Source organism: Haemorhous mexicanus, chromosome 6 (assembly GCF_027477595.1).
Source record: "Haemorhous mexicanus isolate bHaeMex1 chromosome 6, bHaeMex1.pri, whole genome shotgun sequence".
Taxonomy (NCBI): Eukaryota; Metazoa; Chordata; class Aves; order Passeriformes; family Fringillidae; genus Haemorhous; species Haemorhous mexicanus.
Window position 1 is genome coordinate 64,369,345 of NC_082346.1, and position 26,784 is coordinate 64,396,128.

A 26,784-nucleotide genomic window follows, 5' to 3' on the forward strand; every position below is an offset into this window, starting at 1 on the left:
AAATTCTTCCTTGTGAGGGTGGTGAGGATCTGGCACAGCTTGCCCTGTAGCTGCCCCATTCCTGGAAGTGTCCAAGGCCAGGCTGGACAGGGCTTGGAGCAGTCTGGGCTAGTAGAAGGTGTCCCTGCCCATGGCAGGGGGTGGAACTAGATCTTTAAGCTCTTTTCCAACCCAAACCATTCCATGATTCTGTGATTCTGTTACTCTCTGGGTGGAAGCCTGTGCATGGATCTAATCTAATCTAATCCTGCCCTCTGGCACTGCAAAGCCATTTCCTCACCTTGTCACTCCTCTTTGGTCTTCCTCCAAAGTCCCTCTCCAGCTCTCCTGGAGCCTGTTTAGACCCTGGAAGGAGCTCTGAGCTCTCCCTGAAGGCTCCTCCTCTCCAGGTGAGCACCCCCAGCTCTCCCAGCCTGGCTCCAGCCCTTGGAGCAGCTCCAGGGCCTCCTCTGGGCTCACTCCAGCAGCTGCACATCCTTCTGCTGTTGGACCCCAGGGCTCGATGCAGCACTGCAGGTGGGGTCTCACCTGAGTAGGGCAGAGCAGCACAATCCCATTTCCTTGCCTTTCTGCCCACCCTGCTGGGAATGAGGCCAGGACAGGGAAAACAGCCTGGAAAGCCTGCGGGGCCATGGCTGGAGGAGGAGGAGGATAAGGAGGAGGGGGAGGAGAAACTGTTGCGTTGGAAGCTCATATCGGATATTTTTGCCCTTGGGACGAACCGGAGGCAGGGCAGGACAGGGTCCTGCGGGCAGCCGCGGTGCGGGAGGCAGCTGGGAAGAGCCCGGAGCGGAGGAAAGCGATCCCACGCCATTTCCAGAGGGACTGCGGGCAGGCAGAGAACAGTGAGAAGACAAGGGGGAAAGGGAGGGGGCCGGGAAACGCTGCGGGGGACGGCGGGGGACCGTGGGGCAGGAAAGGGCCGTGACACGGGGAGAGGGCTGTAACACACGGATGGGACCGTGACACGGGGGGGAAGCCGTGACACGAGGATGGATCGTGACACGGGGGGACACATCACGACCCTTTCCGGGTTTTCCCTCCGGGCCGGACGGGAAGTACCTTCCTCGTACGTGCTGCAGCAGAGGCTGCCCCGCGGGCGGGGCCACGCGTGGGGCGGTCCCTGCCAGGGGCGGTCGCTCCGTGGGGAAGCGCTGGGTGGCAGTGGCCGCGCCCGGACCGCTCCGCTTCCCCCGGGGGGGCTCCGGCTCTGCCCCAGCCCCCTCCTCTGCACCTGCCCGGGACACCCCCTTTGCACATCCCTCCACGGGCCCCCTTTTGCGCATCCCTCTGAGACCCCCAGCATCCCCCCCTTTGCAGACCCCTCTGTGCCCCTGCGAGTTCTTCCTGTTTTTTGCACACCCCTCTCTCCATACCCGGTCGCCCCCTCCCTTGGCACACTCCTCTGTGACCCTCGGGGTCCCCCCTTTGCACACCCCTCTGTGACCCAGCCCAGGGGCGGTCCCCGGGACACCCCTCCGTCACGTTCCTGGAGTCTTCCCTTTGCACTTCCCTCCGTCCTTCCTCGAGATTCCCCCCTTGGCACTCCTCTCTGTGCATCCCCGGGATTCCCCTCTTTGCACCCCCCTCTGTCCATCCTCGGGGTGCCCCCTTTGCCCCCCCCGGTGGCGGCCGCCGCTCCCGCCCCACGCGTGGGCGGCCCTTCGCGGGGCCCGTCCCCATCCCCGTCCCCATCCCATCCCCTCCCGGGGCGGTGCCAGCTCGGGGCGGAGGCGGAACGCGGCGCCGGAGCTCAGCCCGTGTGTCCGTGTCCCCCCTCCCCGTGTCCCCGCAGCCCCGCCGCGATGTCGCGGCCGCTGTCGGACCAGGAGCGGCGGAAGCAGATCAGCATCCGCGGGATCGTGGGCGCGGAGAGCGTGGCCGAGCTGAAGCGGGGCTTCAACCGGCACCTGCACTTCACCCTGGTCAAGGACCGCAATGTGGCCACCCCACGCGATTACTACTTCGCCCTGGCCCACACCGTGCGGGACCACCTGGTGGGGCGCTGGATCCGCACGCAGCAGTACTACTACGAGAAGGATCCCAAGGTGGGAGCGGTGGGATATGGGGGGGAGCCCCCCGTGCAGGGCGGGGTGCTGGGAACCCCCCATGGTGGTTATGGCTGGGGTGGGAACCATGGGAACCCCGTGGATGGGAACCCTCCCTCCGCGCTGGAATAGAGGGATTGGCGGGGCTCGGTTTTTCGTGGACTTAGGGCTGTTCCGGTAACTTTTCCGAGAGGAGGGACTGGACTTTACCAAGCGAGGCCACTGTCCTTTGCTCTGCAAAACAAACAGAGCCCGGCTTGGCCGGCAGGGCATGGGAACGCCGTTTGTTGTCCCGCGGCGCCGGCGTGGGTGCTGTCTACCAAAACCAACTCCAAAGCCTTCCCGGGGGAATTATTGGAGAGGCTTAAAGGCACCCGAAGCCAACCGCAAACAGGTCTTGTTTAACACAAGTGATGCCAAGCGTGAGAGATCCGGTTTGTGCAGGAGTTGCTGTGCTGCTGCTCGTCCCGCTGGCTTGCTCCGGGCTCTGCCGCGGGGGGATTAAGCCCTAATCCCCCTCCTGACACCTGGATGTCCCTGTCGGCATCAATTTCCTCCCTGCCAGCGCCTCGCTGGGAGCGTGCCAGCCGCGATAGCTCAGCGCTCCCCCGTGTTGTGTAGGGGTGAGAAAAAGGAGTCTTGCGGGGTTTGGGGTTGGGACTCTCCCGTGCAGCCCAGGCGAGCCGGGTGCTGCCTGGAGTCGCTGCTCCCGGCTCTGCTGGAGTCACACCAGTAAATCCCAGTGGATTCTGCCCAGCACATCCTGCCCGTGACAGGAGCGCTGGAACGAGGAGATCTTTGTGCTCCCTCAAAACCCAAACCATTTTAGGACTCCAGGATTCTGTCCCACCTCCATTCCCCGCCCGACCCCGCGCAGGTCCTGGGGAAAGCTGGCGAGTCAGCGACTTCCCCCAGCCTAAATCCTTCCTTAAAACCTGCCGGTGCTGACGCCGGGGCTCGGCTTACACAAGGCCGGACCGGCCGCATCCTGCGCCCGCCGTGTCAGCGGCAGTGTCCCCTGCTGCCAGGGGACAGCAGAGGAAGCCCCATGTCCCCACGGCCACCGCCTGGCCCCGGCAGCTCTCTCGGTTTTCTGGTGGCTTTGCAGCCCGGGGTGACATTAGGCTCCTCTTTAAAGTTTAACTTAGTGCTGCTGCCGGTGTCCATGGTGGAGCTCTCCCCACCCTGGGACAGGGCAGTGGGGCTTGTCCAAGTGAAACAGCCTGAGCAGGAGAGCAGGGCAGGGGCTGCAGGGCCACCCAGGAGTCACAAGCTGGAATTCCTGGTGCAAACCACCCTGCTCTGTTGAAGCTGGGGGTTTTTCAGTGTTTGCTTTTGAGATATCACACAATAGCAGCTTCTGAAGTCCAGGGGAGCCTCCTCCAGTCCTGGGCAAGGTGACCACGGGGTGCTTTTCTCTTCCAGAGGATTTATTACCTCTCTCTGGAATTCTACATGGGGCGGACGCTGCAGAACACGATGATTAACCTGGGGCTGCAGAACGCCTGTGACGAGGCTGTCTACCAGGTGAGCATCCCACAAGGGCTGAGGATCCCTCCCCTGCCCTGGGAGGGATCTGTGTTTTCCATCTCCTGGGAATGTCCATGTTTTGCTACACTGGCTGCTCCCTGAGCTGCAGGGGATGGCTTAGGGAATAAAGGCTGCTCCAGAGCCTGTCCTTGAAAGGCCTGGAGCTGCTCAGGCTGGCTGCTGTGTTCTGGGGAAGGCAGCAGGATCCTGCAAGGACACTGGTGGTTCTGTGGATGAGACTGTTCATGTCCATGATCAGTGGCAGGGAGGAATAAAACCTTGAATTAAGCCCAGCTGGGTGCTGGCACAAGGTGGCACTGGGGTGATCAAAGGGCTCCTTTTGTCCCCACCCTGTCACCTCTTGTGTTCAACATCATCAGATGTGGCCAGGGTGGTTGCACAAGAGCAGGAACAACTTTTGTGCAAACACTAAAAAGGAGAGGAACTTATTTTTAGGGGGGGTTTAAATTTTTTATCCCCACTTGCTGTGACCAGGGGACATCAGGGCAGGGCAATGGACCAAAGGTCTCCACCTGAGCTCCCCAAGGAGTTTTGCATAGGCAAAAATCACTTCCTCCTACAGCATCCTGGACTGGAAAATTTAAATTTCCATGGAAAAGGGGTGTAGATGCTTCTCACCCCTAAGGGTGATGCCTGCAGTTGGCAGGAAGGGCACCTGGGTGCCTGTTCAGACGATGGAGGTGCTGAGGGAAAGGAACACAGCACTTGGATCCTGTGCCCAAGGGATTGGGGTGTTGGGGGAGCAGGAAGGTAGCACTCAGCTACCTTTCCCCAGGGAATAGGGGTGCTGGGGGTGCAGGAATATTCCACCTGGGTGGCTGCCTCAGGGGTTAGGGGGTTCTGGAACAGGTAGGGAACAGGAACCTGGTGCCTGCCCCTGCAGGACTGCAGCCATGGAGAGGGGGAGCGGGCCTGGGAATAAGCTCTCAGAGCCCTTGGAAGAGTCTGGAACCCCAAGGACAGCACCCTGGTTATAGTTTGGTGCCACCCACCCCCAGATCTTGCCCATGGCGAGGTCAAGGGTGTGAATGTCCCTTGTAAAGCCTGGTAGAGTGAGAGAAGGGACCCATGGCACAGAGACACAGCTGAGGGGGAGAGCAGCTGCTTTGGGTTCACATCAAGTGTCCCACCTGCAGAGATGTGTCTTGTGGAACTGGGTGCCTTTCCAGCCCTCCTGGAGCCCACCTGCAGGGAACTGTGTGCCAACAATGCCTCCCCTCTGTGGGGCTGGGCACCCTGACAGTCTCCAGCCCCTCTCCTTTTTCCCATCTGTAGCTCGGGCTGGACATGGAAGAGCTGGAGGAAATCGAGGAGGATGCTGGGCTGGGCAACGGGGGTCTGGGCAGGCTGGCAGGTGAGTGACCCCCCCAGGTGGTGGGCACATCCCTGAGGGCTTTACATCCACTGTGAGAACTTCCTAATCCTGGGGGTTATTGCTCCAGCCTTTCCAGCACGGAGCAAGGTGCTGCTGGGTGGCTGCTGGCCCTCGTTTCTGTCCCTGTGGGGCTTGTGGGTGTCCCAGGGAGAAGGATCCATCTGCCAGGGCTGCAAGGCTCCCAGCTCACTGCTCTCCTGTCTCCTGGGCAGCCTGCTTCCTGGACTCCATGGCCACGCTGGGGCTGGCAGCCTACGGCTACGGCATCCGCTACGAGTACGGCATCTTCAACCAGAAGATCCGGGATGGGTGGCAGGTATGGATGGAGATGTGTGGCCCTTACTGTCCCCTGGCACAGCTGGAACCTCACATTCACCTCCTCCCCCTTAGACTGGGGGGTACAGACACTTCCCCTCAGCTCAGAGGCTGCTGCTGCTGTGATATTTAAAATTTAGCAGATATTTTTGTGAATAAATGTAACTTTTTAACCCAGTGCAAGTTCACAGCTCCATCCCTTGTCCCAAGGCCAAGGGTGGCCTTGCTCAGGGCCACCCCAAGAGCTGCTCCATGGCTGCCTGGAGTGGGTGAGGATGGAGCAGTTGTGTTCCTCTTGTGGAAGAGGCTGGTTTGGAAATGCAACATGAACAGTGCACCTTGGGTTCATCCCCATCCCCATGGAAGGCAGAGTTCAGGGTGGTGCCCCCAGGCCGACCCTGCTGTGCCAAAATCCAGGTTTAGGGTGGACACACTCCATGCATCCTCCCCTTTGCCATGAGCAGAGCCTTTCCCAGCCATCCTGGCCCAGCCTTCCTGCAGGTGGGGGGATACCCAGGGCTGGATGGCCCTGTCACTGCTGTGTGTCCCCCTGGCAGGTGGAAGAAGCTGATGACTGGCTCAGGCACGGCAATCCCTGGGAGAAGGCCCGCCCTGAGTACATGCTGCCCGTGCACTTCTACGGCCGGGTGGAGCACTCTGCCTCTGGTGCCAAGTGGATTGACACCCAGGTAAGGGCTGGGGACAGGAATGTCCCTTGCATGGCTTGTCCTGTCATTTGGGGGGCTCTCCCTGGCTGGCTGCACCCCAGGGATGAGTCCTGCAGAATCTCTGCCGGGAAGGTTGGGCTGGGATGGAAAAGGCAGTAGTGGGGCAAACTGGGGAGGAGGTGGACATGGGGGTGAGGACAGATTTGGCTGCTCCACATCTGCAGCCAAGCTCTCCATCCCTGGAAGTGTCCAAGGGCCAGGATGGATGGAGTTTGGAGTAATCTGGCCTAGTGGGAAATGTCCCTCCCCATGGCAGGGGGTTGGAACAAGAGGGACTTTAAGGTCCCTTCCAACCCAAACCATTCTGAGATTATACTAAATACCAAAAGCAGCTCCCGCAGGAATGAATTAAACCTAAATTAAGCTGCTCCTGACCTTTACAAGCCCCTCTCCATGCCCTGAGCACTTCTGGCAAACACCAGGCAGCAGGCAGAGCCAGAGGGGTGTCCCCATGCAGGGGTACCAAGGACGTGCAGGGACACCACGCTGAGCTCAGCCCTGAGCAGGAGGCTCTGTGGGATGGGAGGGCTCCAGGGGGAGCATGGGGGGGATTCCAACCCAATTCCAGCTGCCCTGGGGATGTCACAGGTGGTGCTGGCACTGCCCTACGACACGCCCGTGCCCGGCTACATGAACAACACCGTCAACACCATGCGCCTGTGGTCGGCCCGCGCTCCCAACGACTTCAACCTGCGCGACTGTAAGTGGGAGCTGGGCGGGGTGGGGTGGGGACAGCTGAGGGGTCCCACGCCCACCTCACCCTCTGCTCCTCCCCAGTCAACGTCGGGGACTACATCCAGGCCGTGCTGGACAGGAACCTGGCTGAGAACATCTCCCGGGTGCTCTACCCCAACGACAACGTGAGTCGTGGTGTTCTAGGGAGTCTTTTAGGGATGGATAAAGTCATGGTGTTTTAAGGATAGAGGGGGAAAGGGAGCAGCTCCTCACTCCAGGATGCTGCAGAGATGTTTTCAGTTGTGTTTCAAGCTGCCTGCAGTGCTTGGATAAGGGTTGCTGCCTCTCACCAGGATGAGTCTGTTCCCCCGAGCTTTGCGTGGAGTGAGTGGGGATGAGCAGGCCCTGCTGCAGAAACGTTCCTTGAGTCTCAGAACGTAATGTGAAGGCAAACTGCTGAACGCTGCTGGTGTTACCCTGGTGGCCCTTTGCAGCCCTGGGACCAGAGGTTGTGCCTCAAATTGCTGTTTGCACTCCAGCCCTCTTGCTATGGGAGTTCCTGCCAGGCTGGCATAGAGGAGTGTCCTCTGTGTTTGTGTGTGGTGGCTCACACAAGCCTTCCCTAGCTACAAACCAAGGTGTGGAGCAGGAAGAAGAAAAAAAGGGAACCACTGAGAACAGGTTTTGACAATGCTCAGCTGGGATTTAACCTGTTTGTACCAGCACATCCCAAACTCTTGTGCTGGAATCTGGGAAGCAAGAAGAGCTTGGGATTCCAAGTGATGCTGGGGGAAGCACACCCTGGGAAAACCTTCCCCGAGGAAGTGCAGTGAATCCTGCAGGAATCCTGCAGCTCCCTGCTCCTCTGCCCACAGTTCTTTGAAGGAAAGGAGCTGAGGCTGAAGCAGGAGTACTTTGTCGTGGCTGCCACCCTGCAGGACATCATCCGCCGCTTCAAAGCATCCAAATTCGGGAGCACGGACAGCGTCCGCACCGTGTTTGATTCCTTCCCAGACCAGGTACGAGCCAGGGCTGCTCTCACCTCTGCCTTGGAGCTTGTTTCAACACCTCCCAGAGGATGCAGATGTTTGTAGGGCCTTTGTGGGGTTCCCAGTGTCCCCGCTGTGTCCCCACGTGCCACCCTGCTCTCCCAGGTTGCCATCCAGCTGAACGACACGCACCCTGCCATGGCCATCCCTGAGCTGATGAGGATTTTCGTGGACATCGAGAAGTTGCCATGGGATAAGGTTGGGACACCCCACCTGGTCTCCTGCACTTGCACCCACCTGCCCATGGTGGAGGAGGCAGTTTTGTGGCTGCTGGGAATGATGTGGAGCAGTCAGGCTGGGTTTAACTGGTGTGGACTGGGAGGAGCTGGCTGGGCTGTGCTGCTGGCGTGGTGGGAGGACCATGGGTGGGTTCTGGCACTTGAGGTGTGACTGAGCACTGGCTCTTCCCTGCCAGGCCTGGGACATCACCAAAAGGACCTTTGCCTACACCAACCACACAGTGCTTCCCGAGGCCCTGGAGCGCTGGCCCGTGGACCTGGTGGAGAAGCTGCTCCCCAGGCACCTGCAGATCATCTACGAGATCAACCAGAGACACCTGGATGTGAGTGCCTGGGAGCCTGCTCCAGAGAGGGGGACAGGGATGTACTGTCAGGATGAGGGACACGCACAAACTGATGATGTTGGGTGTGGGGCTGGGGGAGTCCAGCTGCTATTTTAGGAAGTTGATGTGTAGGAAAGCCCTTCCCCACCAGCACATTGCCATCCTGCAGTTAGTGACTGTTGAGAGGCTTCACCCATTGCTTCAGAGACTTGAGAGCTGGCATTTCTTTACTTCCTAAGTGCTAAATTCATCCTGGGGAAGATGATATTGGGAGTGGTTTGACCTCCTAAAAAAGCACAAGGCTTTTGCCCAAATGGCCTCACTGGCCAAGTGTGTCCCGAAACCCCTCTGTGTGGCAGCTTGGGGGGATCCTTCTATCCAGAGACATCCATGCTGAGAAAGGGCACCCTGTGGAGGGAGTTTGCACCACCTCAACAGAGTAAAAGCCACCGCTCTGGCTGGTGTCAAATGCACTGGGGACATTGCTGTGGCCCCTCCTCGTAAGCCATGGGGTGGGACATCCCTCAGTGCCACCACCTCTCACCACCTCCCTGGCTCCACCGGCAGCACATCGCGTCCCTGTTCCCTAACGACGTGGACCGGCTGCGGAGGATGTCCCTGATTGAGGAGGGGGACACCAAGAGGATCAACATGGCCCATCTCTGCATCGTGGGCTCCCACGCCGTCAACGGCGTGGCCAAGATCCACTCTGAGATCGTCAAGACTCAAGTGTGAGTGAGGGGAGGGAGGTGCTGATGGCTCACCCTGGCCTGGGAAGGGCTGGTGGTGCCAGGTGGGCAAGGCTGGAGCTGTGCCATCCTCACCCTCGCAGGTTTGAGGACTTTGCCGAGTTGGAGCCAGAGAAGTTCCAGAACAAGACCAACGGGATCACCCCGCGGCGCTGGCTCCTGCTCTGCAACCCGGGGCTGGCGGAGCTCATCGCGGAGGTACCGGCATGGGGGCACACCCTGCGGCCACCAACCCGTCCCTGCTGAGCTCAGGGTGCCAGGGAACCTCAACCATTCACATCTTCTGGATGGTTGAGGAGTTCAGGGGCAAGGCAGGGGATTCTGCCCCTCTGCTCTGCTCAGGTGAGACCTCACCTGCAGAGCTGCCTTCAGCCCTGGGGTCTCTCCAGCAGCAGAAGGATGTGGAGCTGCTGGAGCAAGTCCAAAGGAAGCCACTGAGATGCTCCTGATTCTGCTTAGCTGGGAGTATTCAGCTGAAGAAGGCTCCAGGGAGACCTTAGAGCCCCTTCAAGTGTCTAAAGGGGCTCCAGGAGAGCTGCAGAGGGACTTTGGATGAGGGATGGAGTGACAGGTTAAGGAGGAATGGATGTAAACTGACAGAGGACAGGGCCAGATGGGATATTGGAAAGAAATTCTTCCCTGTCAGGGTGGAGAGGCCCTGGCACAGGGTGCCCAGACAAGCTGTGACTGTCCCATCCCTGGAACTGTTTCAGGCCAGGTTGGACAGGGCTTGGAACAACCTGCGCTAGTGAAAGGTGTCGCTGCCCATGGCAGGGGGTTGGAACTGGATGATGTTCAAGATCTCTCCTGTCCCAAACCATCCCACCATCAGCATGTTCCCTTGCTCCTGTTGCAGAAAATCGGGGAAGACTACGTGCGGGACCTGAGCCAGCTGACCAAGCTGCACAAGTTTGTGGAGGACGACCTCTTCATCCGGGAGGTGGCCAAAGTGAAGCAGGTGAGGGGCGTGGGCAGGGGGAGCAGAGCGGGGGCTGACATTCCCTGAGGGCTGACGTGGTCCCTGCCCTGGCCCAGGAGAACAAGGTGAAGTTCGCGCTGTACCTGGAGAAGGAGTACAAGGTGAAGATCAACCCTTCCTCCATGTTCGACGTGCACGTGAAGAGGATCCACGAGTACAAGCGGCAGCTGATGAACTGCCTGCACATCATCACCATGTACAACCGTAAGCCACCACGCCCCAAGGGGACAGGGTGCCCCAGGGCTTCAGCAGCATCCCTGAGCCTCATGTCCCACAGTAACCCTGCTGTTTTCTCCAGGAATCAGGAGGGATCCTGCAAAGCTGTTTGTGCCCAGGACAGTGATCATTGGAGGCAAGGTAAATTGGGTCAGGAGTTTTAGAGATTTTGGAGGAAGGTGGGAGTGTCCACTCCTTGGGAGTGTCCTGGGGGATGTGGGTGCAGATGTCTCATGGGGCCACGTCTCTACAACTCCCTGACAGGAGGGTGCAGCTGGCAGGGGTCGGTCTCTTCTTCCAGGGAATGAGGGACATGACAGAGGAAATGGCCTCAAGCTGTGCCAGTGGAGGTTTAGATGGGATAATAAGAAAAATTTTGTCATCAAAAGGGTGGACAGGCAGTGGAACAGCTGCCCAGGGCAGTGGTGGAGTCCTCATCCCTGGAGGAACTTAAAAGATATGCGGATATGGCATTTGGGGACATGGGTCAGTGGTGACCTTGGCAGTGCAGGGGGAATGGTTGGATTTGAGGGCTTTTCTCACTTGAACAATTCCACGATTCTATGGTGCTAAGTCCATGAAGTTGTCCCAGAAAGCACTGGAGTAGCACTGGTGCTTCAACCCAAGCAAGTTTGGGTGGGGTTTGCACAACCATCTGCTGTCTGTGGTCATGAAAGCCCCCAGAAATGTTGTGGTGTAACACGTGTTGGATTAGGTGATGAACAGGGATGAACAGGTTGCTCCCTAGACACTGGCAGCTGCGTGTGCCTCACCTGCCCCTGGCACCAGCCCTCCTTGCTCACCTGTGGCTTTTCTCCCAGGCTGCCCCAGGATACCACATGGCTAAAATGATCATCAAGCTCATTAACGCCGTGGCTCAGGTGGTGAACAACGACCCCGTGGTGGGCAGCAAGCTGAAGGTCATCTTCCTGGAGAACTACAGGGTGTCCCTGGCAGAGAAAGGTACCTTGGGTGGGACATGCTGTGTGGAGGGGGTGTCCCTCCATCCCATGGCTCCCACCATGGTCCTTTAGCAGGAAACAAACCCAAAGCTGGTCACCACGAGCCCCTGGTGTGTTTTGTTGGCAGTGATCCCCGCGACCGACCTGTCGGAGCAGATCTCCACAGCAGGCACCGAGGCCTCGGGGACGGGCAACATGAAGTTCATGCTGAACGGGGCTCTGACCATCGGCACCATGGATGGAGCCAATGTGGAGATGGCCGAGGAGGCTGGAGAGGAAAACCTGTTCATCTTCGGCATGAGGGTGGAGGATGTCACGGAGCTGGACAGGAAAGGGTGAGGGCTGGGATGTCACAGCGCTGCCACCTCAGGTCCCTGGGGCGGCACCATTTTATCGCCTCCTTCCCTCCAGGTACAATGCCCAGCTCTACTACGACCGGCTCCCCGAGCTGAAACAGGCTGTGGACCAGATTAAAAGTGGCTTCTTCTCCCCAAAAGACCCCAATCTCTTCAACGACGTGGTCAACATGCTCTTCCACCACGACAGGTGAGCTGCTGGGGTACCATCCATCCATCGCCTGGGCTGGGACCATGCACATGGATGATGCTCCTCAGGCATGGACTCTCCATGGATGGCCATTGTCACATTCATGTCTTTGGGTGCGCAGCCCTTCCAGGTGACTTAAGGCATCTCAAGGGTTTTGCTGGCCAGAGCACTGGTCAGCCATGGCCATTGGGATAGGAGAAATGCTTTCCCTGCATTTCCCTCCTGGAGCATCCAGGGTTCTTTACCAACAAGGCGTGGGGAGAGGTAATTTGGCCAGAGGCTTTGTGTTGGAGGACACAAACACAGGATTAGATCAATGTCTGGAGCCGGTTTTGGGGTTCTTGGGACGCCTCTCTGTGTGTGGGGCTGGGGTCCGGCCCGGCTCGCTGCTGAGGCAGGGCCCAGACCCCTCAGCCTGGCAGAGCTGTCAATCATGGCACCTTGGTGCGTGAAGGCAGTGCTAACCGAGCCTCTCATTGGCCGAGCTGCCAATCAATCACACTAACCAGCCTCTGATTGGTCAAGCGACCAGAAGTCCCACTTAGGGGCGGGCCCATGAAGGGCTACGGGTATAAAAACGGCTGAGGGCATTATGGCCGATCTCACCCTGACATCTTCCTTGGAGTTTCTGCCTCACCCACGCTAGAGACCAGGAATCTGTAGCTGTGTAATTTTTCTGTACCTTTAACATCTTTCTCTCTCTCTCTCTCCTTCTCTTAATCCTTTCACCTTTTCCATCTTTCTGTCTCTCTCCTTCTCTTAATCCTTTCACGGTAACATAACATCTTAGGCTTTAAAGGTTTCCCAGTTAAATGGGCTAAGCAAATGCTAAATAAATCCTAAGTAAATGCTAAATACTAAATTAATGCTAAGTAATGCTATGATAAGTGGCTTTACATTGAATTCAACATTGTATTTACTTTAAATGCAGAGTTGTATTTTTTGCCAAAATTTCCTTAATTTTCTCTGGTTTTGCAAGTAAACTATTGTGTGATTTTTACTTCTTGAGAGCAACTGGTGGGGATTTCTCCTTTAAAAAAATAAATAAATAAAAAGAGGGATAAAGGAACCCTAAGTTTAACCCCTGGATTTAAGGGTCTGGGGTGTGACAACACCTCACATCAGGCATGCTGCATTTCTGTTTCTCTTGACTCCTCCTTTCTTTGCTGCTCCAGGTTTAAAGTCTTTGCAGACTACGAGGCTTATGTCAAGTGCCAGGAGAAGGTCAGCGAGCTGTACCTGGTGAGTGCCAGCCTGGGGACAGGGCAGGGAGCTGTGCTGGGACACAACATCCCATCCTGGAGAAGGGACATGCTGGAGATGAGGCTGATCTCATCCCAGAGCATCCCTGGCTGAGAACCAGCCTTGGGGCCAACCCCTCCCCTCTCCTTTAGAGAAAAGGAGACTCAGGGGTGCCCTCATCGCTCTCTACAAATCCCTGAAAGGTGGCTGGGCTCAGGTGGGGCTGGGCTCTTTCAGCAGGCAGCACTGACACAACCAGAGCACACAGCCTTAAGCTGCCTCAAGGGAAATACAGGTTGGCCTGGGAAATAAAGGGAAATAAAGGCCTGCCCGAGGACATGGTGGAGTCCCCATCCCTGGGTGTGTTTAACAAAGCCTGGATGTGGCACTGGGTGCCAGGGTTGAGTTGAGCTGTTGGGGCTGGGTTGGATTCCATCATCCTGAAGGTCTCTCCCAAGCTGGTCACTCTGTGAACTCCTTGCAGAACTCCAAGGCCTGGACCAAGATGGTCATCAGGAACATCGCGGCAGCCGGGAAGTTCTCCAGCGACCGCACCATCAAGGAGTACGCCAGGGACATCTGGCACGTGGAGCCCTCGGACCTGAAGATCCCCCCACCCAACGAGCCCCGGGACGCGGGGCAGGACAAGACCCCCAACGGCACCGCGGCCTAGGGGGGAGGCGAGCGCGCGCGCTGTACAATTCTCTGCTGTCTGAGTCTCTGTGTTCCTGCTGCTGCTGGCTTTCCCTAGGGGTGGGCAGGAGGGGAGGGGTTTTTATAACGCAAGTGTCGTGTGGGAAGCGGAACCACGTCGCCCTGTTGCTTGCATTAGGTGCTGAAAATAAAAAAGTGCCATTGGAGTCCGGAGGGGGTGTTTGCTGGAGGCTAAAATGAGGGCTGGGCTTGCTTCCATCAGTGCTGATGCAGAAAGAGGGCTGCCAGGGGCAGCACAGCTGGATGCAGCTGGACACAGCTGTCTGGGCCCTCACAGGTGCTGCTGAAGCAGGATAGGGGGGTGCCAGGCCCATGTGGCCCCACCAGTATCCTGTGGGATGCTCCCAGTTGTGGCTCTGGTGGCCCAGACCACATCAGTGTCTCCATCCCTCGAGTAACCTGCAGCATCCTGGAGGCAGAGGGTGACTTAAAAGTTTCTAAGTAGTTTTTATTACTTACAGCAGTAAGTTCAGTGCCATGGCGGGGTGGGGGGTGGGTCCTGGAGTGGATTTGAGGGAGCATGGGATCAGTGCAGGCAGCAATTGGCATCACTTCATGTTTAAGAAGTCTCTGCAACAAGAGGTAATAAATCTTACACTGTGTCACTGACCCTCCTGTGCTGCGTCAGGATTTTGTGATCCCTGCATGCGGGGCTGAGCTGGGCTTGGAGCATCTCTGCACCCAGAGCAAAGAGGAGCTGGTGTCACCAGAGCCACCTCCCCAAGCCACCCAGACTGAGGACAGGCTCAGGACAGTGGGGAGTGACTGAAGTTTGGAAAGTGATGCCAGCAAACACTCTGGGGAGAGGGAGGAGCAGGGGGCAGGCAGCAGGAGAAGAGGCACCAGTGGAAGGGGAGGCCAAGGCTCATCCTGTGTGTGCCCCCCCATTTCTGTGGAGCAGCACTTACTTCACCAGGGCAGGCAGCTCCGGGTGGAAGGAGATGTAGTCGTGGCCCAAGCCCAGCTTTTGGGGAAAGGTGATTAACTTCACCTTGGATTTGTCCTTGTAGGCTTTGAGTGCTGTCTCGTAGAGCTGCCACGGGGCAGGAGCACGGTTACTGCACCAGCAGGGACCCCAAACCCCTCCTGGTGTGTGGCCATCCCCTCTCTGGCCACTTCAGCCTCCCAAGCCAGGCTCAAAGCCCGGCTGGCAGGTGCCCACCTTGTGTCCCAGCTTTGGAGGCACGACTCCATCATCATCTGCGTGCAGGATGAGCAGGGGGCAGCCCAGCACCTTCACACTGTGGGCAGCAAGCACAGCCCTGAGGACGTTCCTCAGAGCAAACAGGCCCCCAGGAGCTTCCCCAATCCCTGTGAAAATTCCCACAGCACCCTGATCCTCCAGCACTGCCCCTCAGAGCCATCCTCATGCACACCTGGGTGATGCCCATTGCCCTGGCACGGCAGTACCGAGCACCCTAATCACCTTAACCCCCAATTTCAAAAGCACCCATAAATCAAACGGATTTTGGGCAGGCTCTGTGTGCTACAAGGAAGAGGAGTGCCAAAAAAAGGATGGTGGCTTGTGAACTTTGCTCAATAATCAAACTGATACCTGACATTATGCAAACAAAAAGTCACTTGTGAAGTATGAGTAAGCTGGGTAAACACAGGAGGGCAGGAATTTCAATGGGGTGACTGACACCTCTCCTTGGCCACGTGATCTTGGCATCATTCCCACAGCCCCTGGGATCTGCTGTGCCCCCTCCCACCAGGAACTCACTTCTCATCACTGGGGAAGAACATTCCTGCCCGAGCCATGGAGTCCAGGATGAGGTACTCAAAACCAGGGAGGTGCCGGTAGACCTGGCAGGGAGAGAGTTTGGGGGTGCAAACCATGGCTGGATTCAGCTGTGAGGGGGGAGACCCAGGGACCTGGGGCTGTCGCTGCTGGGGGACCCCAGAGGCAGAGCCCCCAGACTCACCTTGGTGATGGGGATGTTGGCGGCTGCGTCTCGGATGTTGGTGTAGGGAGACTCCAGGACAACGGCATCAACCTGGACCCCTGAGGGCAGAGGGAGGTGGGAGTGGGCATGGCTTTGAGGGGCTGTCCCCTTGCCAGGCTGCTGCCACACTCCCCTCCCAGCCTGCAGTGGGGCCAAGATGTCCCCATCCCAATAGGGAGGATAGGGAGGGATCCTCATCTCAACATCAGGGCAGTGCAGAACCTCAGGGTGACACTGCATGGGGACAGCCCATCCCTGCTGGCCCTCACCTCGCTCCTCCTGCAGTTTCCTCGCTGCATTGGTGGCAATCCTGTGACAGGAGAGGTGACAGTGAGGGGGAGCAGCACAGGGGGGGACACACAGCTCCTTCAGGTTCCCCTTGTTGGCTGCGTTTGGCTTTGCAGGGGCCTCCACCAAGAAGCTGCTCCAAGCCCTTGGTCCATCCCCAGGTGGCACCAGTCTGGGAGCAGCACCACAGGGCACAGGATGGGCTCTGGTGTGTCCCCATTCTGCCCCCTGCACCTACCCTGTCCCCAAGGAATGTCCCCAGAAGAGGATGCTGCTGTTCCCACTCCGTGCTTTCACCCAGTCATAGAGTGCCAGGACATCTGTGTTGAAGCCATTCTCTGAGGGGTATCCAGTGGAGTCCCCATAGCCTGTGGGGGACACAGCTCGGTGTCACAACCCTGGTGGGGACAGGCCCCAAGAGGGGGATCACCCAGCAAGAGGCAAGGGGACAACTTTACCTCTGTAGTCAAGAGCCAGGATGTGGAAGTCAGCAGCCCCCATCGCCTGTCAGAGCAGCACTGAGTTATGTCCTGGCAGGGGCTGCACCCCAGGACCCCCAGCACAGCCCACTCACTCTGCACAGGGTCCCTGTGGGGTCCCCAGGGCCAGCAGGAGCCTCACTCCCAGCAGGTCCCAGTGTCCCCACAGGCCACCTCTTACCTTCAAGAACTGGACACGGTGTCTTGCAGCCCTGACGGGGAAAATGGGGTTAGAGCTGGTTAGAGCCTGGGGGGACCCCAAGGGACCCTCCCCTCCAGCACCAGTGCAGGTGAGGAACCAGGGTGACCTGATCCCAGAGAGAAGGGCTGGATGCTGTGGGGTGGGTGGATTTTAACTTTTCCCTTTATTTTATAGGGATTCTCCTTCACTGCTGGGCTCAGAGACCTCTGCAGCAGCCCTGCTGGCTGCTGCCTGGAGTTTGCTGCTTCTCAGCCCAGAGCAGCCATCCTGCCCTGCTTCTCACCTCAGAGCAGCCATCCTGCCCTGCTCCTGGCCCTGCAGCAGCAGCTCAAGCACTCACCTGGTGCCCCCATTGCCGTGCAGGTAGATGATCACGGGGTGAGCATCAGCAAGAGCCTCCTCGTACCAGCGCTGGTCCTTGCCCTGCGCCTCAGCCCCTCTGCTGCTTGGCACCGTGTGCCTGGGGGGACAGGGGGTTACCCTGGGGGCTCCACCAGGACACTGCCATCCCCCATGGATGCTGAGGACATCCTGCTCACCAGATGCCAACTGTGACGCCCGGCTCCGTGGTCAGGTACATACTGATGGTGTTGTTCACCAGCAGCTCTGGCCGCCGAAAGTCCACGAAGAAAGGGAAGGCCACTGATGGGGAAACCACAGGATCCTCTCACCCAGTTGTTTCACACATTCTTTCTAAATTCTTTCTAAATCAGCGTGCTATTTGTTCTACATTATCAAGGGCCACGCTGAGGCAGACGAGCTGAGCCCTCTGCCACCTCCTCCTCCCACCCGAATTCCCAGCCCCGCTGATGCTGAGCGTGCCTGGGCGTGTTGTGGCTGCAGGCAGTAAACTGGGTGGGCAGCAGCACCTTATTAGAGCTTGCAAAACACGGGCAAAGATCCCTCCGTGCCTCCTCTGCCGGCCCAGGGCACAGCAGGATAAACACTGTCCCAGTGCCAGCCTGGCACGGTGCCACCCCTGCTTTGGGGGGGGTCTGCAGCAGCCAGCTGAATCCCCGTGGGGGTTCTCCTGCTCGGGACAGCCCCGGGATACTCACAGAAGTTCAGGTAGACGAATTTGTGGAGCAGGCTGGGGAAGAGGCGGATGAGGAAGGGCACGGAGGCGTAGGTGAGGAGCGGGGCCAGCAGGAGCGTGCGCAGCCATGGCAGCCACCAGCGCCGGGCCCTGCAGGGAGGCACCCTCAGCACATCCCCGCCCATCCCGAGGGATTTGGGGTGCAGCTCCCCATTCCCAATCCCAGCCATGAGGGTTGGATACAGCTACAAGGGCCTGAGGCTGATCCCAACCCCTCTGGAGGTGGGAAGTGGATTCCCACAGCAGTGCTTGGCTTTCAGGGATGGAGCCAAGGCGTCTGAGCAGCCCCACGGTGACATCGGGTGACACAAGCCCTGATTTGGTCCCATGCCCTCCCACAGGGCGCCTGGAGGCAGGAAGGGCAGGGAATGTGCCAGGGCTGGGAGCTGCAAGTCAAACCTGCAATAAGGAGTAACCGATACTCTGAGACAACACCCCGAGCCCTGGTTGGCCAGGCACAGCCAGATGTGCCCCAAGCCTGGCATTAAGAGCTCCTGCAATACTCCAGGGCCAAGGAGCAAGGAGGGAAAGGGCCTTGGGGGTGATGTCCCCCAGAGCCACCAGCACCACCTCCAACAGTGCCCTGCCATTCCAGGGTTCTGCTCAAACCAGGCCTCGCTGCCCCACAAGTGACCCCAAAACCCCATCAGTGACCCATAAGTGACCCCAGACCCATGGGTGAGCCCAAACCCCATTAGCAACATGTAAGTGACCTAAAACCCCACTAGACACCCTCAAGTGCCCCCCAAACCTCATAACTGACCCACAAGTGACCCCAGACGAATGGGTGACCCCAAACCCCATTAGCAACACATAAGTGACCCATAAGTGACCCTAAAAGCCCCTTAGTGACCCAGAAGTGACCCCCAAACCCCATAAGTGACCACACAAGTGGCTCCAAACCAGCCCTCACTGCCCCACAAATGATCCCAGAACACCCAAAACCTCTAAGTGACCCCACAAGTGACCCCAGGACACCATTAGTGACCCTAAAACCCCATAAGTGACCCCAGGTGGGAAAAGAAAGCCAAGAGCTGCAGCTTTCCCAGCATCGACACCCCCGTGGGCGAATGGTGATGGGGAAATCAGCCTGGGCAAGGGGGATTGAGGGCAGAGGGCTGTGATGGGAGCCAGGCACAGCTCAGCCAAGAGCAGGTCAGAAAGCCCCTGGTCCATGCCCTGCCCTGGGAACGCTGCAGGACCCTCAGGAACGGCTGCCAAGGGGTGCCAGGGCACGATGGCACCGGTCCCCAGGGAATGGGGACATCCCAGGATGGCAGGGGCTGTGCTGGAGGCACGGGCAGCTCCTCAAACCCCGGTTATCCCTGGGCAGCCACGGGACAGCCGGGAATGCCCTGGACAGGCTGCGGGGAATTCTCAGGTGGCCCTTGCACAACACCTGGGGCAGGTGGGACCGCGGGGACAGCCCCACCGCGGGCCCAATGCGACAGCAGGGTGACAAGCCACAGCACGGCACGGGGACACGGCCACAGGACAGGATTGTGGCCACGGCAGGGTGACACAGCCACACGGCCACTGCACGGGGTCGCGGTGCTGGCAGGGTGACACGGGGACACGGCCACAGTGTGGAGTCACTGTCATGGCAAGATGATCCGGGGACACGGCCACAAGGATGGGCTGGCGCCAGCCACAGGGTGACACGGCCACGGCAGCGGGGACACACACGGGGTCACGGCCCAGCAGGGTGACCAGGCCACGGCGTGGGGACACCGAGCACGGGGTGACAGCCCCAGCAGGGCAGCACGGCCACGGCACGGGGACAGAGCCACGGCACGGGGGACAGCGCACAGACGCGACAGGGGACACGGGACAGGGCTGGGGACGGGGACACGCGGCTCGGCGGTGTCCCCACGCTGATGTCCCCACGCTGATGTCCCCACGGTGGCCGGTACTCACCGTCCGTGCCGAGCCACGTCGAGCCTCCCCTCCGCCCGGACAATGCCGCCGCCGCTGCCGCCGCTGTCACCGTCCCCACCGCGCCGCCGCATCGCTGTGCGCACGACAGAGCCGACAGGCCACGCCCACCGCCGGGGACACGCCCACGTCACGGGGACATCACGTCCGTGTCACCAGGACACGCCCATGACGCGCCCATCCGCGCCTCGGGAATGGGGACGGGGACAGGGCCAGCCGTGGTGTCGCCGCCCGCGCCTGGGGACTGGGGGGACCCGGCCGGGCTGCAGCCCTGTCCCCCAGGGTCCCAGGGGGTCTCTGGCAGGGTGACATCCCCCTGTCCCCCAGCGCTGGCCGAGTCCCAGGGGGTCTCTGGCAGAGTGGCATCCCCTTGTCCCCCAGGGCTGGCTGGGTCCCAGGGGGTCTCTGGCAGGGTGACATCCCCTTGTCCCCCAGGGCTGGCTGGGTCCCAGGGGGTCTCTGGCAGGGTGACATCCCCCTGTCCCCCAGGGCTGGCCGGGTCCCAGGGGGTCACTGGTCGGGTGGCATCCCCTTGTCCCCCAGGGCTGGCCGAGTCCCAGGGGGTCTCTGGCAGAGTGGCATCCCCCTGTCCCCCAGGGCTGGCTAGAGGGATGTCATCAGGGTGGCAGTCCTCTCTGTCACCCAGAGACCCCAGGACAGGCAGGTTTAAGGGGAACCCCATAAAATCTGTTGTCCCTGGTCCCCCAGGGACCCCAGAAAATCTGCAGCCTCTGGGACCCAGGGCTGGGTGGGTTTTGAGAGGACCCCAGGAGCTCTGCAGCCCTCTGTACCCCAAAAGAGGCCAGGGGGAGCATGGGGCCAGCAATAAGGTGACACACCAGGGAAAACAGCCTTGCCACAGGCAAGGAGCACAGAGGGAAAGCTTTCCAGTTCAAAAATAAAAATATTTTAAAAAATGGTTTCACACCAAGCCTGGTGTCCCTTGGATTCAGCAGGAAGGGTGGAAACCTGCTGCTGCCTGCCCTCCCAGCTGAGCCTCCTACCTGCAGCTCTGTCAGGGTGAGTCAGCTGGGCCTTTTCAGGATGAAACCTCCCACCAGGACAGAAAGATCCCTGTTTCAGCAGAATTCCCTGTGCAAGCCTGCCAGGTGCAGGGGGATGTGCTGCTGGAAGGCACCCACAGCTGGGCCAGCCCTTCAGCACCTCACCTGTCAGTGGGGCCCACAGCAGGGACCCCATAAATCACCTGTGGGAGGGCTGGGGACAAACCTTTTCCCAGAGGAGCAACCACCCAGGCTGGCATTTGGAGCTGCTTTTATTCAAAATTAGACCTGTGCTGCTTCTCCTGAGTTGGAATCATGGAATCCCAGAATGGTTTGGGTTAAAGGGGCCCTGAAGACCCTACCAGGGTCATCTGGCAGGGACACCTTCCACCATCCCAGGTGCTCCAAGCCCTGTCCAGCCTGGCCTTGGACACTTCCAGGGATCCACAGCTTCTCTGGGTACCCCGTCCCAGGGCCTCCCCACCCTGACAGAGAACAATTCTTTCCCAATATTTAATCTAACCCTGCTTCAGCAGCAAAATGCAAATGCAAAGTCAAACAGGTCCAGCCAAACTGGGGCTGTGGGCAGGCACTGCGTGTTCCCCACCAGCAGCTGCTGCAATGAGGTGACACAAGCCAGCCCTGAGCTGCTCTTCCCATGCCTCAGGGGCAGGAGAATGGGGGAAATGACCAACAGACCCAGCTGGTTTCACAGCCAGAGCTTTTCCTTCCATCCCAAATTTTCCCCATTCCCAGCTGGTTTCACAGCCAGAGCTTTTCCTTCCATCCCAAATTTTTCCCCATTCCCAGCTGGTTTCACAAAACAGAGCTTTTCCTTCCACCCCTGATTTTTCCCCATTCCATGAGTGCTGGGGCTGCAGCTGGGCAGTGAATTCTCATGAAGATCATGGGAGAGGAGATCTCCAAAAACTCCAGTGATGCCCACAGGGCTGGACAAGGTCCAGTGGAGTCTGGATCTCCTGAGGGCTGGAAGGGGCTGGCACAGAGCTTGGGAAGCTCAGAGCGCTCACCAGGATGGAGCAACCACCCAAATATTTCTTGCCATAAGGAGCCAGCACAGCAAACACGAGGTTTTCCTGGGCTGAAGGGAAAATCCTCGTGTGGACAGAGGCAGGATGAGGCCGGAGAGGCGGTGCTGGAGGGAGATTGTGCGGAGGGAGCCGGACGTGGGATGGCAGCAGCGAGCCGCGGCCGAGGAGCGACGGCACCACTGCGGCTGAGCAGGGCTCGCCTTTGTTTCATGCAAAAAATAGCAAAGTTTGGGCTTATGTCATTCCAAACTTCTCCCGGCACCAGCTGGGAGATGGGGAGGTTCCCTCCAGCTGTTGGTTGTTTTTTTTTTTTTTTCTTTTCATACAGCGTCTTTTCCTTTCTCCCTTTATGTCTTGCTGATGGTTTCATGGTTTGTTTGTTTGTTTTTCTTTTTAATTTTTTTTTTCTGAATATTTTGGCTATTTGACGACCCTCTTCTCCCTGTCCTGGTCGGGGTGAGGGGTTCCTGTGCCCAGCAGGACACAGCTGGAAAGACCCCAGGAATGCAAGAGCAGCTCGCAGCTCCCCCCCAGCTCCCAGCGAGGCAGCCGGACTTTTCCTCGCCCTAGAACAAAGCACCCCATTGTTCAGGGAAAATGGGAAGGAAAGCGTGACGGAGCAGCCAGAGCCAAGCCGGGAGGGTGTTCCTGCAGGAGCCGGGCACCCACGGCCTCGCACAGGGGTCACCCACCGCCTGCGCAGCCGCTGCCCCTGATTTTGGGTGGCTCCGTGCCAGCCGCGGGTCCATCGGTGGCTGATGTCCTGCAATCCCCGTGTTTCCCACGTGTCCCGATTTTTGTGACGTTGGTTGAGCCGAGCTTCCCTTCCTTCCGAGCTGGCTGTAAATGCCATCCTGGAGCCCAGCTGCTCGCTGGGAAGGGGGCTCCAAAAATAGGCGGGAGGGTTCCGTGTCTGGCACGGCTCCGGGGCTCCCCAGAAAGGCGCTTTTCTCCTGTGGGAAAAATAAAATCAGGATGCCTCTGCTAACAGCTGGTCCTAAAAATGAGTCAGGAATTTGCGCTGGGATGATTTGCAGCGCTCCTGAGGTGCGGGGGGCTGCACGTCCCTGTGGGATGGGGACATGGGGACAGCGAGCGTGCTGCTGTCCCCATCGCCCGCCCGTGCACGCGTGTGGCCCGTGGCTTTGTTGGGGGACGGGGGGGGGCACTTTTTGGGGCTGTCGCTTGGATTAGAGAGGCAGGAGGAGGAGGAGGAGGGTGAGGGGGATAAAGGTCCTGGCACTCGCCGGGCTCGCAACAAAACAAAGCACCAGATGGTTCCAACTTCAGCATAATACGCGGAGAAAAAGTGTTTGAAGCGGGGATGGAAAAGCAAATGTGGAAAGAGAGGGAGAAAGGAAAGAAAGAAAAACCCTCAGCAAGTGTCAGAGCAGAAGAAAGCGGCGGAGAAAAATGGCAAATGTTAAAAACGCAGACAAAAAGCCCTTGGCCGGCACAAAGCCGCGGCTGCTGACATCTGTCCGGCAAAGGGCCCCTTCCCTCTGGTGTCACCTTGCCTTGCTGCTGTCACCGCGAGGACACGGCCACATCCCTGGGCAGGGCTGTGCTGGGGACACTGTGCCATGTCCCACAGCCGGGGCGCTGCCCCCGGGGCAGGTGGCAGTGAGGTGCCAGGTGACGTGCAGCAGAGCTACCCCTAAATATTTCATTACAATATTTTATTACAATATTTTATTACAATACTTTTGGAGCTCTTTACACTGTCACCTCAGGCGTCCCAGATGTCCTCGTCTGGTGGCAAACCCACCCGTGGCTCTGCTGTGGGGTTTTAAGCCTGGTTTATGATCTGAGCGAGGTTTTTGTGCTCCCCTCGCTCCTCCCCACGAATTCCTCGAACCCGCAGACCAGAGCCGCCTCGAAAAAGGGAAGAAGGCTAAAAAGTCATGTCGCCCGCGGCATTTTCACCAAAAAAAACAGTAAAATAATCTCATGCAATTGCTCGAGAGCGGATTGCAGCGTGGGTGGAAGCCCCTAATAGCCATCAGAGAATCCACAAGCCTTGGGGACCGCCGGCTTCCTGCGGCTCGGCTGGCGCGGAGCAGGAGCGTGGGCGGGCGGCGGCTCCGGCTCCCAGCCGGGACTGCCGAGCTCCGAACCAGGGCTGGAGCTCTGCTGGAGCTGTGGCTGCTGTGTCACCGCCCCAGCGCTCCCCTGCTCCTGCGCTGGCTCCTGGGGAAAAGGGGGCCCTTGGTCTTGTCACCCCCCCAAAGAGAGTGAGGGGCGCAGGTGGGACAGCGCAGAGCCACCGCCGGGGCTGGGGCGGGGGAAGGGGTGGATGTCACAGCACAGCAGCTGTCCTGTGTCACAGTGACACAAGGAGAGTCGGGACGTTGTCCCCCAGGCCCAGGGATGGCAGGGAGCTGGGGTGTCATGTCCCCAAGGCGGGGGACAGTGGGGTGACATGGTACCCTGGAATGGCAGGGAGCCAGGGTGCCACGTCCCCAGGGCAGGAACAGAGATGTGCTGCTGTGACCTTCAGGCGTGGGACAGCCCAGGTGACGTGCCATTGTTTTTCTGGGACAATGAGGAGCTGCAGGGCCGTGTCCCCTGGGGTGCAGGACAGCGTGGAGCCGGGGTGATGCCACCTTGGGGGACAGGACAGTGGGGAGCCGGGGTGATGCCACCTTGGGGGACAGGACAGTGGGGAGCCCGGGTGATGCCACCTTGGCGTATAGGACAGCAAGAACTCCGTGGTGTCCACTTGGCTTGTGGGAGGATGAGAACCTGGGTGATGTCACCGTGGGGGACAGGGCGCTGGGGAGCTGGGGTGATGCCACCCTGGGGTGCAGGACAGTAGGGTGATGCCATCTGGGGGACAGGACGGAGCTGGGGTGATGCTGCTCTGGCGTGCAGGGCAGCAGGAGCCAGGGTGATGTCCCTGTGGGGTGCAGAATGATGGGAACTCAGGTGATGTCACCCTGGGGGAGGGGACAGTTGGGAGCTGGGTGATGCCGCCTTGGGGAGTGCGATGACAGGAACTGTGATGATGCCATTTGGGGGGATGGAACATTGAGGAGCCACTCTGAGGTGTGGGACAGTGGGGACCGTGGTAGTGCCACCCTTGGGGACAGGACAGTGGAGAGATGGGCTGATGCCACCCGGGGGTGCAGAACAGCAGGGAGATGGGATGATGTCCCCTGGCTGCAGGATGATGGGAACCGAGGTGATGCCACCCGGGGGATCAGGACATCGGGGACCGAGGGTTATGCTAGCGGACAGCGGGAAGTTGGGGTGATGCCACCCTGGGGGACATAAGAGCAGGAAGTTGAGGTGATGCCACACTGGTGCAGAACAGCGGGGACACGTTGGTGGCCCAGGGATGCGGGACACCCCAGCAGACCCCCGCAGCCGTCCCTTGTACCGGGGGGCGTTCCCGGGCGGTGCCGCACAAAGGCCGCCGGTCCCCCCGCCCCGGGGCCGTCCCGCACCCCCGGGGCCGCCCCCGAGCCTCGGCCCAATAAACGCGGCCGCATTTGAACGCGGCGCCTCCCCCGGCCCCGCAACGCTCCGAGCGCTCCGCCAGCCCCGCCGCGCCCGCGGCACCGGCAGCCGGTGAGGCCGGGACGGGCGCGGGGGCGGCCGCGGGAACGGGGGAGGGAAGGGAAAAGGGAAGGGGAAGGGGCATCAGCGAGCCCCGGGTGCGGGGGGAGCGCTGAACGCCCCGGTCCCTCCTCCGCGGGCGGTGCCGGGGCCCAGCCCGCCCCTTCCCGTCCCTTCCCGGCGGGGCCGGCCGCGTGTGCGGGGCGCCGGGACGGGCCGGCGGGGAAGGGGCGCAGCGGCGAGGTGGGTGCCTGGGGGAGAAGGGGGTCTGGAGGGCGGGGAGGTGCTGCAGGGAAAGGGGGAATGCTGGAGGGATGGAGTGCTGGAAGTGGGGGGATGCTGGAGCAAGGGGGTGATGGGGATAGGGTTAGCGTTATAGGTTTGCTTCCTCGCAGCTGCAGGGTGCGGTGGTGGTTTCAGGGGTGGCTGTGAGTGGGTGACATCCCAAAGCTCCCAAGGTCCGCTCGGTGTTGGTGGCAGTGGCCCCGCAGGGTGACAGGTACCGGGTGCCGCTCGCCCTCCTGCCAAGGGCATCCCATCCCTGCTCCCGGAGAGATGCTCCGAGCGCTGGGAGCGGGCTCTGGACCGCTCTCGCCGGGCTGAGCCCTGGAAGCAGCCGGCTGTGGCTGGAGGAATTAATAACAGCAGTTGTTTTGTCATCGGCAAAGCTCTCGTTGTCACCAGGGTGGCAGACAGCATCTGCTGTCTGGTCCCCAACCGTGGGCCCGTCTCCCTTGGAGCATCCCTGTAGGGATGGAGCCGAGGAACGCCAAAATCCACAGCCTAGGAGCACCCAGTGCTGGGATTTTGCTGGGTGCCTGGGTGACAGTTTGGGTGTATCCTGCTCCTCTTCCTCATGTGCTCCCCAAAACGGAGCCGAGGGAGGCTCTGGGCTCGTTTTCGCCGTGATTCAGCAGAGCGGGGCAGCTCCGAGCTCCGCGGGAATTCCCGGATCCCGCATTTCCCTGGATGAATTACCGGCTCGCTTTGTTTACTCCTGAAATAATCAGCTTTGTGCCTCCACCTTGGGCTTTATCGCACCCGGGGCTCCCCGAGTCACTGCAGAGCGACTCCAGCCCGATTTGCAAAATCAAACCAGATGGGCGCTTTGTTTTTCCTTACGGAGGGAAGGCTGGGAGTGAAAAGCCCTATTACAATGCAAATACCGGGCTGGCGTGAATATTCAAACCTCTGCGCTGCTTTGAAGCTCTTTACATAAATTTATAGTGCTTTTATAGCCATCGCTGCCTTGCTAATCTGGAGCGGAGCTTGGTTAACAGAGTCGCTGCTCTCTGCCAACTTTGGAGGGTCTGGGGGTGTTTTTTGGGGGTGTTTTGAGGTGGCATTGAGGTGCAGGGGGAAAATTAGGAGCGTGGTCAATGGGGAGGAGGAGCTGCCAGCTGTAAGGCTGACTCTGGTGGTGACCCTTGAAGAGCTGGGCGTGCTGTCGAGTGATTTACTGACATTAAGGTGCTTCATTGTCCTTTTGGGTTTTGTTTTTCCCTTTGGT

General features: G+C 59.4%; 3 protein-coding genes across 9 annotated transcripts in view; 2 read left to right on the forward strand and 1 right to left on the reverse strand.

Moving 5' to 3' along the window:
• Positions 1–371: 371 nt before the first annotated feature.
• On the forward strand, positions 372–14,320 carry PYGL (glycogen phosphorylase L). Of its 2 annotated transcripts, none has more exons than XM_059850680.1 (21): positions 372–389; positions 1,796–2,048; positions 3,474–3,575; positions 4,875–4,953; positions 5,187–5,290; positions 5,847–5,978; positions 6,606–6,717; positions 6,795–6,877; positions 7,568–7,711; positions 7,847–7,939; positions 8,157–8,303; positions 8,871–9,034; positions 9,136–9,250; positions 9,909–10,010; positions 10,088–10,235; positions 10,330–10,388; positions 11,069–11,210; positions 11,337–11,544; positions 11,621–11,755; positions 12,931–12,997; positions 13,482–14,320. In XM_059850680.1, exons 2-21 carry the CDS (start codon positions 1,806–1,808, stop codon positions 13,668–13,670), a joined length of 2,568 nt encoding a protein of 855 aa, XP_059706663.1. In that variant the 5' UTR covers positions 372–389; positions 1,796–1,805; the 3' UTR covers positions 13,671–14,320. The 2 variants fall into 2 exon arrangements, with proteins under 2 accessions (XP_059706663.1, XP_059706662.1); XM_059850679.1 differs by lacking the exon at positions 372–389 and adding an exon at positions 699–845.
• ABHD12B (abhydrolase domain containing 12B) lies at positions 14,135–19,790 on the reverse strand. Its single transcript, XM_059850681.1, has 13 exons — positions 19,640–19,790; positions 17,685–17,812; positions 17,166–17,268; positions 16,967–17,086; positions 16,606–16,636; positions 16,404–16,449; positions 16,184–16,313; positions 15,927–15,967; positions 15,637–15,716; positions 15,435–15,517; positions 14,874–14,952; positions 14,620–14,744; positions 14,135–14,281 (listed from the first exon to the last, which is right to left on the reverse strand). The coding sequence occupies exons 1-13, from the start codon at positions 19,729–19,731 to the stop codon at positions 14,260–14,262; spliced, it is 1,080 nt and encodes a 359-aa protein (XP_059706664.1). The 5' UTR covers positions 19,732–19,790; the 3' UTR covers positions 14,135–14,259.
• A 5,391-nt stretch (positions 19,791–25,181) lies between these two features.
• The window catches only part of NIN (ninein), a 67,876-nt gene continuing 66,273 nt past the window's right edge, over positions 25,182–26,784 (forward strand). For 5 of the 6 annotated variants that reach the window (XM_059850683.1, XM_059850685.1, XM_059850688.1 and 2 more), the window contains exon 1: positions 25,444–25,517. The gene's annotated coding sequence lies outside the window, so the exon portion shown is untranslated. Of the gene's footprint in view, positions 25,287–25,443; positions 25,518–26,784 lie in introns of those variants that run through there. The other variant, XM_059850684.1, reaches the window with a different exon arrangement.